We start from the raw sequence: 12,888 nt of genomic DNA on the forward strand, positions 1-12,888 counted from the left end.
TTGCTTTTTGGTTTTGCTAAATCAACTCTCCTGGAGTAAAGATGATTCTACAAAACAGAATTCAGTGTGACATGAGCTTTGTTGTCGGAGGAAAAGTGACATGATGTTTCCAGCCTCCAAATGCTCATTATGGTCTTTGTAATGTGGCAATTACCGTGTTTGTGATCCCTCCTGTTGACACATCAATGGTGCTCAACATGTTAAATCATTGTGAATGAAACTAGTTCAGTGTGTGCATTTGTACAAGATACAACATGCTGGAAAATCATACCTCATATCCATATTTACCTCTCCAAATAATCCCTATTTCACCTTGGAGAATTCTGCCAACTAAGAACAGCTAGAAATATGCAACTAGGACACTTGTGCCTTGATATCAGGTTTAAATCTCAGAAATACAAGCTTGCAATTTCCAAACAGGTTTCCTTCAACGGTTCACTAGAAACAATGACTGCAATGTGTTGACTGTCATGATGCTGCAGAATTTTCATAGTGGCCGTGCAGGTTTTGGTGGTAGTTGGTGGAATGCAGACAGGCCTGGTAGTAGATATACTGGGATTATGGACTGGGCCATTGTCACTTCACTTTTAAGGTGACAGAATAGAGCCAATACTTTCAGATCAGCATGATAAAGGAGTTCCCGGCCGAACGGTGAGTTGAACCTTAAAGCCCAACTTTCCCTGTGGGACTTGTGACCTGCAGTGAAAGTGTACCTGCTCATTACCACCTCACTCTCTCTGCGCTGCTCACTCATCCTCCCTCTCCACCCATTCATTCTCAAACCCTTCCACATGTCTCCTCCCTCATGGCTGGGGTCATATATAATGGTGATGGCGCAGGGATTTCACTTCTCCTCAGGGACATTTCACAGGTGTTGTCTGCAACTGTGACAGAGTGTTATGACTGAGGATCTCAAGAAGTTGGGGAGCGGCACTCTTATTGTTTAAGGGTGAGGTTGAGACACTTTTTTTCTGCTTTGTTCATTTGTATTTCATTTTAAAAACAGTAAAACTAAATGAGATTGATACCAAAACATTCCAAAGGCCTAAATGATGCCTGTCTGATTTGTGTCTGTTCTTTAACTCACTGTTTCTCTCTGTGTGTCCTCGCCTCATCTTTCATTTGTCTCTTCCAGCTGGACATCAAGTGTCAATGTCTCCGTCTTTGGCCAGATCTGCTCCGAGCGAGCTCAACCATTGGTGGAGCCAGCTGAGGTTTCGCCTTCAAAACAAGAAAGGATGGAACGAGATGTTGGATGAGACGTTTCTGCTCCACACCAAATAGTAAGCTTCTCACACAGATACTGTCTCAATTAACCATACGCAGATATAAAGCTCTACCTGTTCAAGTGAATCTTTGTCTTTCTCCTCTCAGCATAAATGACATCCCTCTCTTCTACGCGGCCAAAAAGAACAGTGTTGGCTGCATCAAGAAACTGCTGAGTTGTGCCTCCACTAATATCTTTGAGAGAGGTAAGGCTCCCTTTGTTGTGAACTGTAAACTTTGTAGTTTCAGGGCGGTGCAGTGTCAGTGGTAATGTGTGAAACTGTGATCCTCTCACTCAGGAGCTCTCGGTGAGACGGCGCTTCATGTCGCTGTGATGGCTGACAACCTGGACGCTGCCGTGGCTCTGATGGACGGAGCTCCTGAACTCATCAACGAGCCCATGACCTCTGAGCTCTTCCAAGGTGCACACACACACACACACACACACACACACACACAGAAACAAGCACAAACATACACGGTGAAGTTATCAGTGTCTCCGTCAGCAACTAAGAGAATTAGTTAGAACTAAACAGACAGTACGAGATTTAAGGGTTGAAGAGAAAGAAGAAGACTGAGGGAAGTTTAACCCATTCAGTTCCTTGTGTTCAAATATACACACATTGCTCATTGTCTTTTCACACAATAACAAGAGCCATTTCAAAATGAAGAAACATTTGATGTGAATAGTTGCATTCAAGATTTATGATGGACTATGTAAAGTTTAAGCTAGGCTTTATAAAAATGCATTTATTACAATTCTAAAGGTGTCAGATATGACAATTTATGGCAGGACAATAAACTGCAAATATGTGCCTTTAACGGCATCATAAGCAACAAATCGCCTTGTAAAAATTTCAACAACAAACCTTCACACAAAGTGGCTATTACTCAACTTTTACCCAGTGGACTCATGCACACTATTCTCCCTACTCTGTCCCAGGTGTTACTCCTCTCCACATTGCTGTAGTGAATCAGAACATCAATCTGGTTCATCATCTGATCAGTCGTGGGGGCGACGTGGCTACGCCTCGAGTGACCGGCCTGTACTTTAGGAAGAGGATAGGAGGACTCATATACTATGGTAAGTCAGCAAGCTTATAGTGACATATATTAGCTACAGTACTCACCACTGTTTCCTTTATGTGGGGTGGATGTGGCTCTGGAGTTAAACAGGTCATCCACTAATCGGAAGATATGTGGCTCGAACTCCAGCTCCTCTGGTCTGCATGTCAAAGTGCCCTTGGGCGAGATACTGAACCCCAAACTGCATGTGTGGGAGTGTGAGTGGTGCCTTGTATAGTAGCCTCATCCACCAGTATATAAATGTGTGTGTGAGCGGGTGTATGTGACATGTACACTATACAACTGCAAGTCCATCTATGTACGTTACTCTATAATAGACATCTTTATGTCTTTAAAGGTCCAGTTTGTAAAATTTAGGGGGATTTAGTGGCATCTAGTGGTGAGGATTGGACACTGCAACCAGCAGAAACTTTTCCTGGTTAGAATAAATTCAGTGTTCATTGTTTAGGGAGGTTTTTACCGAGAGCCGAATTATCCGCAGAGGTCTCTTCCTCTCCAAGACAAAAAGACCAGGTGATTAAAACCAGTAAAAACACTGAAAAAAGCAGTTTCATGTTACAAAACGATGTTTCTCCTATGCTGTTTGGCACGTTGCAGACACGTGCTCACCTTTTTTATCTGATAACTTAAGATCCAGACGTCCAGGAGATTTTTACCAGGAGCTGAATTATCTGCAGAGGTTTCTTCTTCTCCAAAACAAATGGGCCCAGTGATTTAAACCGTTAAAAACACTGTATAAAGCAGTGTCATGTACAAAAATCAGTGTTTATCTGACGCTCTCGTTGTGGAGGGGCTGCTAACTATGGTGGCTGACATGAAAACGTGAATAGCCCTATCTGGAGCCAGTGTTTGATTTGTCCATTCTGGGCTACTATAGAAACATGGCAGCGCAACATGGCGATCTCCGTAGTCAAAGGCTCGTTCCCTATGTAGATATAAATGGTTCATTCTACGATAACGAAAACATGATTCTTGTTTTCAGGTGATTATACACTAAAGAAATTAAACTCACGATATGGTATTCCATTTCTGCCAGTATATCCCCCTAAATCCTAAACATAAAACATATGGTGTTTTTCAACAAGTACATTTGGTCAACAGGTGAGCACATCCTGTCTTTTGCTGCGTGCACTGGGAATGAGGACATTATCTCCATGGTTATCGACGCCGGGGCAAGCACCAGGGTCCAGGATTACCGTGGTATGAAACACATCCTCCTGTAGGAGAGTGCAGCATTATTTAACTTCTGTGTGATATTTTAATTATTAACAGCCTCCTGTTGTCTCTTGTTGTGTTGTCTGCACGGTCTTTGTGTATGTCCTTGTTTTCTGTCTAGGTAACACAGTGCTTCACATTTTGGTTCTGCAGCCCAACAAGACGATTGCGTGCCAGGCCATTGACCTGATTATGGCACGCGATGCAGAGCTGGACCAGTCAGTGTCACTCGACATGGTGCCCAACTACCGAGGCCTTACACCTTTTAAACTGGCTGCCAAAGAGGGAAACATTGTGGTGAGTAAAGCCTTGAGGGGGTTGGAGTGCTTACAGGGTGAAACACCAACATGAAAGGTGGAGCAGATTATTTCACTAATCCCATCCTCACTGCAGTGCTCCTCTCTATCTCTCTGTTTCTCTCAGGCGTTTCAGCACCTGGTTAATAAAAGGCGTGTAGTCCAGTGGAGCCTGGGGCCTCTGACTTCTAACCTGTATGACCTGACGGAGATCGATTCATGGGCCGACGACATGTCGGTGCTGGAGCTCATCGTGGGCAGTCACCAGAGAGAGGTACAATATAAGATACACAGGATCTGGGTCAGAGATAGTGAAGCTGTTGTGAGAAAGAAATCAAAATGCACGATTTGATGTTTTGTCTCCAGGCAAGAAGCATACTGGAGGTGACCCCTGTGAGGCAGCTGGTCAGTCTGAAGTGGAACCTGTATGGAAAACATTACTTCAGGTAAAATTTAATATCTAAAATCAAATATCTGAAGTATATTCACATCCAGTTTTGTGCAACAGTGTTTCCTTGTGTCTTCTTTCCTTGTGTCAGGCTGCTGCTGCTGCTGTATCTCCTGTACATTGGGACCTTCACACTGTGTTGTGCATATCGCCCCCTAAAGGACGCTCCAGAGAACTACACAGAGTCAGACATGGACAAAACCATCCGGGTCCAGAAAACACTCCAAGTGTGTTTGAGTTACAAATACATACATATGATACTTGAGTGTGACCACATCAAACCAAAATATGTTATAATACTGTTGGAAAATACCTATGTACATTTACTTGGGTACTTTACTTGACTTGAGTACTTCCGTTTTATGCTATTTTGTATTCTTTACTCCATCTCATTTATTTCACCTCTCAAGTTACTTTACAAATTCAGATTTAAAATGTGTACATATATCTATAATATATAATTTTCTACATAAACAGTTACAATATACGACACTATATGATATAATATTCATATAGTTTGTAGAATATATATTAAAAAAAACATATAAATATATTTTACTCCCTTTGTGAAGCACTTTGTAACATGGATTTTAAAAAAATACCCTATAAATTAAACATATTATTATATAATTATAGTAACTATACAGTTACAATATGGATGTTTGTCATATATGATCAGTAAAACAAATATATTTTACATTTAGTACATATTTATTTTCATACATTTTAATTATAATAGGACCTGCCTTTAAACTCTTAATTAAGTAGACATTTTTCATTCATATTTTAATAGTGTGGTATTTTTATTTAAGTAAAATATCTCAATATTTCTTTGATCACTGGACACCAAGAGGCATTTTACCCAAAAGTATTTTGGTAACAGGGAACGTCTATATATGCAGGGTACCAAACAGAATAAATATGCAGTCCTAATGTTAAAGGTGATATACAACTGTTCACCTGCATGAGATACACAGTCTAATAATAATGTGCTTTGAATATTAACATGTCTATATTCCCTCTCTCAGGAGAGTTATGTGACACATGAGGACAACCTGCGGCTGGCAGGCGAGATCATCAGCATCCTGGGAGCTTTAGTCATCTTGTTGCTGGAGGTGAGTTTATGAAATATGCATCATCTTCTTACAGACTATATATATGTATATTGCACTGCCACATCCTCCTGTGTTCTCCTCCCCAACAGATCCCTGACATACTGAGAGTGGGAGCAAAGCGCTATTTTGGCCAGACAGCACTGGGAGGCCCCTTTCATGTTATTCTGTGAGTATAAAAAACACTTCTGCAGTATAATAAAGCACGCTGTTCACACTCTATTTCACTATTTGAAACCTTTAACGTGAATATTGTCACATTACGTATATGACATAAAATAAGGGAAAGCCTAACAGGTCCCCTTTAACCTCTGTGTTGTTGTTTTGACCAGCATCAGCTACGCGTGCCTGGTGGTGCTGCTGTGTGTGTTCAGAGCCTGCGAGGTGCAGGGAGAGGCTGTGGTGATGGCAGTGTGTTTAGTTCTCGGCTGGTGCAACGTCATGTTCTTCGCCCGAGGTTTTGAAATGCTTGGCCCTTATGTCATCATGATACAGAAGGTAGGACCGCTATAGGAGCTCATGAGTCAGTAGTTTGCTCGACACACACACAAACACCTGCGCCGAAATGTTTTTGAAGCAGATGTATTCAGTTGTTGTTTTGGTTTTTGAGGTTCACCTATTTGTGTTTGCAGACTGACCGACCGTGTGTCTCATTTCCCCCTAGATTATATTTGGAGACCTGACAAAGTTTATGTGGCTGAGTTTCATTGTGCTCATTGGTTTTTCCACCTGTGAGTATATTCTGGGCGACATTTGGAAACAAGTATTTAACCCTCACAAAGCTTGTAAGATAAGAGTGTGTTTAACATAACATGACTGTGATTTTCCCACTCCCTCACATTCTTTTTAAATTCTTCCTCTCAGCCCTGTGGATGGTGTACATGACCCAGGATCCTGAGTCCATCCCTGCGTATCGCTCCTTCCCCATCACCCTCTTCTCCCAGTTTGAGCTCAGCGTGGGCCTCATCGATCTGCCTGTGGATCACACCTTCTACACCCCACCAATCGTCCACGTGCTGCACTGCACCTTTTCTGTTGTCTCGTATATCCTTCTGCTAAATCTACTGATAGCCATGATGAGTGATACACACTGGAGGGTGGCCCAGGAGAGAGACGAGCTCTGGAGAACTCAGGTAACACACATGCACATAGGGATTCAGAAAGGACGCATCTAAAGACACAATCATGATGTATTACTGTATCATGATAACAAGCTGTAATGATGTTGTACAGGTGGTAGCCACAACTTTGATGCTGGAGAGGAGGCTGCCCCGCTGCCTGTGGCCTCGGCTCGGTGTGTGTGGGCTCAACTATGGTCTGAGGGAGCGCTGGTATCTCAGGTAAGACTGTACTGCAATAACAGAGGCAGAAACTGAAGTTTTAAGGGCATTTCAGTTTTTACTAAATGTGCAATAATCAAACTTAAAGGTCCAGTGTGTAGGATTTAGGTGAATATATTGGCAGAAATGTAATATAATACAATAAGTATGTTTTCTTCAGTGTATAATCACCTGAATGTTTCGATCTTAGAGCCATACAGCATCAGAAAAATGCTGATTTGTAACGTGAAACTGCTTTATTCAGTGTTTTTACTGGTTTAAATCACCTGCTCCGTTTGTTTTGGAGAGGAGGAGACCTCTGCGGATAATGCTGTACAATGAACACTGAGGAAATCCTAACCAGAAGTTCAGGCTTGGCACATGGGAGAAGTTACAGCTGGTTGTAATCTGTAATCCTCACTGCTAGTTGCTACAAAATCCTACACACTGCTCCTTTAAAGTTTGGGGTTAAAAAACATATTTAGATATTGTTTATTAAAGGGATACTTCACTGGTTTTGAACCATGTCTGTGTCACCAACATAGCGGGCTGTGTCTGTGCAGATGAACAGTGTTAAGGCGCCCTCTGTGCCAGCAGCACCAGGAGCTCTCCTGTGCCAAAAATCCGCCAGTCATTTTTGTGTCATCTGGCGGATTTTGGCTGGATCCAAATCTGGTTGAAAATTGGCAAAGTGTTTCTTTTTTGAGTGCGTAACACTCAAAAAAAATCAGCTACTGTGGATATAGTGCCATCAGATTTGACAGTGGTCTGATGAAGGCATAGAAATACATGACCTGATCTTTTTCTAATATGAGTCACGCCCAATTTGAAACCATCAAAAAGAGTGTGGTGAAAAACACTGTACAGAAACTGTTTTTCTTTTTTTCTATCTTTGATAGAAAGTAGTCTGTCCATGTGAGACACCATCAGTCGTCATAAGAGACGAAAAAAATTAAGAAATAAAAGTTTTCGGGGCCTTTAAAGCACCCCCAAAACTGTAAATAGCTGAGTGATGGTATCTGGATATTTTATGTGGAGTGACATCAACAGTAAAGACTTTTTTTAGACGTACTATTTTTGCTCAGAATAATCATACAGAGAGAAGTTTATCTGCTGACCACAACCTAAGCGCAGTAGTCTAGTATGCAGCCACAAGTCATGTTGTGCTGTGAGTAAGAAGCACAACTCTCACTCTCTCACATCTATTATTATCACACCTGCTCCACCTACATACAGACTACAACAGCTTTAGGCATGCTTTATCATGTCGGCTATCAAAAGGCAGATTAATAAGGCACTTCACCAGTTTTGATTTATTTACTTCTCATGGGAAGTAATACTCAGCCTGAGAAAACAGTTGTGCAATGTCTTCTGTGGCTCTGGAGGAGCCTGAGAAAATACCTGATAATGTCATCAGAGGTTATCTCAGCTGTCTGATGTCATTAAAGCATTAAAATGTAAGGCTTACATTACAACTCAAGGTTTGGATGTGTGTATTTTTGGGGCAGGATATGTCAAACCAAAGACGCCATTAAGCTGCATTATGGGAAATGTGGGTGTCTTATGAGTTTGATCCATATGAGGGACCTAAAGTCAGGATATCCTCCAACTTAAGGAAAGTTCAAATTACTGGAGCGCCCCTTTAAACATCATGATGAAAGTTAAGTTAGTGCAAGTGTGTGACTGCTTTTTCACTCTCTCTCTCATTGCAGGGTTGAAGACAGAAACGACCCAATGTTGCAAAAGATGCGGCGTTACGTCAAGGCGTTCTCCAAAGACGAGGAAAAAGAGGGACTAGAGAAAACTGATACAATGAAGGGTTCTATGTCAGGCACCCCCAAGCTCAGACCTAAAAACAGAGGAGGCTTTAACAACAGGAAGTCTCTGACAGGCTGGCAGATGATTCGCCACAGCGCTTTGGGTTTGGAGATGGAGCAGGACGAGTTCGAGGATGACCAGGACATTAAATACGTTTAGGAAGAGACTCTGCCTGAGCCTGAAGTGCATTCTCCTTCCCCTGGACATATGAAGTGAGGTGTTGATGAACAGACTTGCAAGACGAGGACTCAGCTGACTCAGTCTGCCTTTATATTCAACGGTGCAATTGTTCCTGCAGTATTATGCTATAGAAAAGAGTGTGTTATTTTTATAACAATATACAACATATGTAGCAGTAATATATGCAAAGCTAAGATATAGAGAAACATAGACATCAGCTTATTATATAGTTGCATGAATGTTTTTATATGAGAATAAAACTTTGTTGAAACAAACTTACTGGCTCTCATTTGTGGAAAAAGTTGGACAGCAGTACATTGAATCATACAGTATATTTGAGTGACATACTCTTGATGGTGTTTGACTATTGCACTGTAATCACAGGATGTCGGTGACGTTTCCTCATACAACTGTTCGTATGATATCTTATGAATTAGCACCCCACGAATAACATTACATACTTGTAATATGTTATGTAGGTTAGGTTTAGGAAAAAACAGATAGTGATGATGTACCTTAAAATAACTCATACTTGGGGTAAAGTCCTGTGTTTGTTTGACCAACCCACCACCCCAGTCTGCCTCCCTTTTGGAAACTTTCGAGGCCCCCAGGAACACTTTGCCTTGCTTCCAATTTTTCCCTGTGGCCACATGCGGTATTACAGAAAATAAAAAATCTCCTGTGTCCCAGAAAGCATTTTCCCCATTGACCACCATTGTGAAAGTTGACAGGACGCCTTGGACTGCAAAAATGTCAAATATCACTTTTACATTTATGAATTTTTCTTGGTGTATGCGCCAGGTGAGACGCTTTATTAGAATGAAAAGGCGCCATCTTGGCATCCAGTATCTACTTATTGTTACACATCTATGTTTCACATACAAAACTGTCTGGAATCTGATTTACACAGATCTAAACATCAATGTCCTAATTACATGTAAAATAGAAATTAATATAAAAAAGAAAAGAAGGGACATGAGCACAAAAAAGAGAAGAACAACCAGAGAATACACGGATAAAATGTGCCACAGGTGAGATGATTAGTCGGGTCATCAATCATTCATCACCTGCAGCTCCTCTTTGTCTCAGCCCGATCCAGTACATTTTCTCTTTCTGAGTCAGAGGACTCTGTAAGAGTGATTGACATTTACAATATTGAGCAAATTATGTCATGTCATGGTCAAGTTACATCAGATCCACCTGAACACCAGAGCCAGAGCTCCTCCTCTGGCCCTCGTACCAGCTCAGCCTGTAGGTGGACAGGTAAAAACACGACCAGCTAAGAGTCAGCCACCCGTCAGCGCACTGCCGACAGCTGAGATCTGGAAGGAAAGACGGATCAGTGCAGAAAATTCTCCAAGAAAAACACTGCACTCTGCAAATGTGGTCTAAACTACACGAGTAAATAATGAAGCTGACCTTGAGATTTCCTTCTTTTCTGTATCTTCAGTTGGCTTTGTGTGGTAGAAAAGGAACGTGTGATTGTGCATTTTCATGGTGTGTCAGTGTGTGTATATGTATGTGTCTGCGTGTAATCACAAATGACTTTGGGGTAGAGGAAAGGAAAGAGGGAACAATATGCAGACTGAACTCAGCTGATTCTTGGTTTAAATTAAATAAAACATTCTCAGTTCTCTAAAATCAGAGAGACTGTGATCTAACCTCCTTGGAAGCCTGTTTTAAAAAAACCCCAAACAATTCTGGCAACTGTGAAAGCAGAACTGTCACTAAAAACATGCTGACTGAGCCATGACGCCAGACCCTCTCTCTCGGCTGGAGGAACACGTATAGCATTCGACTTTGCATCACCTTCATGACCGCTGGAGGCCAGGATCCACTCCTGGCTTCCTGTGACTTCCTGTGAGTTAGAAGGCTCCCTCGGCTAGGTCACTCAGTGAAAGGTTTTTCCCAAGTGGTGCAGGACACATGGTGAGATACAGTAGTTCATTAACCTGCAGTTGCTGTTGAATGATGGCAAATAGTGCATCAACCTTGAAAGTATATGGAGCTGTCATTTCAGCAGGGCAGGTAAGGGTGGACAACCAGACAAGAAGGGTTACACTATCTGATTAGTCAGCATTTGAAGGACGCACAAAGGCGTAGACCATCAGTTGCACCATTATGGGTAATGAAACTAGTGTTAAGGTCTTTGTGGTTGCCCCTGTTTGTACTGTTATGACACACAGAATTTAGGTGGTTGTCTCCTAAGAAGGCATTAGTGTTTGTATCATCAACAAGGCCAGTGGGTGAACTCTACCCTATCAGTGGGCCACATGAGCATGCATTGGATGGTTCAGGGGTTACGCTACCACTGAATCCATCCTTCCTGCCAAAGAGAGTGCCTTCCTCGTATGTTTGCCAAGCCATTAAGTTGGGGGCACTGAGTCCACCAGGTTCATCTTAGGAGGCAGAGGGATCAGAGCTAAGGTGTCATGGGATGTTTCTCAAAGTCAAGGAAGGACCCTCAAATGGCCAAATTCGAAGGACGCTACGGCATAGACCTTCGCCGAAGGACTGTTCCAATGTCAAGGAGTTTCACAAAGGACTAAGTCCTTCTTTTAGAGAAATTGGAAGGATGTTGCTTTAAAATCCCCACAATGCTTTGCACATGATTTGCTGAGGGCGGGGCCTCTTCAATGAAACCTGCGCCAGCAGAGCTCTGCAGGATTTAGATAAACATGTCAATTATTTGGATTAATGTCTGCACACATAATGAGACTTTTTTGAAATAACGTTATTTAGATAACACATAAAAGTTTTTAAATTAATCAATCACAGCAGAGACAGAGCGTTTAGTGTCTCCCTCCCCTCCTCCTCCCACTATTCACATGATAATGACATGATAACTGCTTTCACTCTGTCGGTTTCAATTGGTGTATTTTCGGGGCAATCCCGCAGGACCACAGTAAACACATTAGAATATCCTGCAGGTCAAAGCATCACTCATTTGTTTTGAGGTGAACTTTTGTAGCTGTTGTCTTTACTTCATTACTGCACTTTCTCTTAAATATGATCCAGAAATATATTCTCCCTAAAAGTCACGTGATTCTGACAATACTGATACATGTGTTTAAAATTGTACAACAACATTAGAGAGTGCCAAAATGATCACAGTAACTGAAACCTCAGTCTGCTGAGGGTTAATGACACACCTGGGGACACTCATTAGCCTGTTCCAATGTGTGCTCACTGAATGGTAGGGAGGACTCTTGTCTTGCCTCTTTGACTTTGAGAAACACCCATGGACTCTGCTGGAGCTTCCTGCTCCTCTTAACCCCACCCTCCTGCTGCTTCTCCTGCACACAGCCCCCTACTCATCAGCCTAGCAGTGACCTGCCCAGCTGGCCCACACACCTGTAGCTCGTCTGCTCGTTTAGTTTTCAGAACATGTACCAGTCAGTTTGCCAATCATAGTTTGTGCTTCTACTTCATATCCCATGTGTTGTTTGTGTTGCCTTTGTGGATTCTGACCTGTGCCTGCTTACCTGGTTTCAACCTTTGTCTGATGCCTCTGTACCTCTGCCTGATAATCTTGATTTTTGGTTTTAACTCTTGGAGCAGTCTGTACTTTGCCTGCCTGAAATCTTCAGTAAAGCCTTGGTTTTTGTCTTACTCCTGACTCTGCCCTGTGATTCTGCATGTAGGTCCTCTCTGGTTTATGACATCAGGTGCCCAGAGGGTTATTCCATAAAGTGAAAACTCTGAGTATGTTAACCCTGAAATGAGGGAAACTCTGGGTTTTCAGTTCCAGAAAGAGAGGTAAATCAAACTCTGAGTCAATCACCATGGCAGCTGAGTCTGTGAACCTAACCTGCTCGCTGACAGTTTTTCTTTAATAAACCCTGAGGTTTTTCTCTGTCTCCTCCCTCTTACACGCTGTTTCATTTCCTCATTCATTCAGTCCGTGTCAAAGTTTGTATCGAAGCGCGTTAATTAGCAGAGATTTACCGTCTGTCACAGTCTAAATCCTGCTGGATATTAGTTTGTTACTCAGGACTGTCTTAAGTTACTGAATTTATGCACATCAATCATTTCTTTGGACATCAGTTTTTGTCTTTACATTCAAATATTACACAGCGAGAATTCACCCTCAGCTCAGAATCAAACCTCTGTCCTTTTTATATTTATTATTTTTTATAACACTGTGC

General features: G+C 42.0%; 1 protein-coding gene across 1 annotated transcript; it reads left to right on the plus strand.

Moving 5' to 3' along the window:
- The first annotated feature begins 896 nt into the window (after positions 1-896).
- trpv6 (transient receptor potential cation channel, subfamily V, member 6) lies at positions 897-8,942 on the plus strand. The gene is made up of 17 exons (XM_049583609.1): positions 897-949; positions 1,136-1,283; positions 1,375-1,472; positions 1,566-1,688; positions 2,210-2,350; positions 3,454-3,552; positions 3,689-3,864; positions 3,991-4,137; positions 4,230-4,309; positions 4,403-4,538; positions 5,340-5,426; positions 5,516-5,592; positions 5,756-5,921; positions 6,088-6,154; positions 6,288-6,556; positions 6,657-6,763; positions 8,455-8,942. The coding sequence occupies exons 2-17, from the start codon at positions 1,153-1,155 to the stop codon at positions 8,717-8,719; spliced, it is 2,169 nt and encodes a 722-aa protein (XP_049439566.1). The 5' UTR covers positions 897-949; positions 1,136-1,152; the 3' UTR covers positions 8,720-8,942.
- Positions 8,943-12,888: the final 3,946 nt, after the last annotated feature.

The sequence above is a fragment of the Epinephelus fuscoguttatus genome, linkage group LG8 (genome assembly GCF_011397635.1).
Source record: "Epinephelus fuscoguttatus linkage group LG8, E.fuscoguttatus.final_Chr_v1".
NCBI classification, from domain to species: domain Eukaryota; kingdom Metazoa; phylum Chordata; class Actinopteri; order Perciformes; family Serranidae; genus Epinephelus; species Epinephelus fuscoguttatus.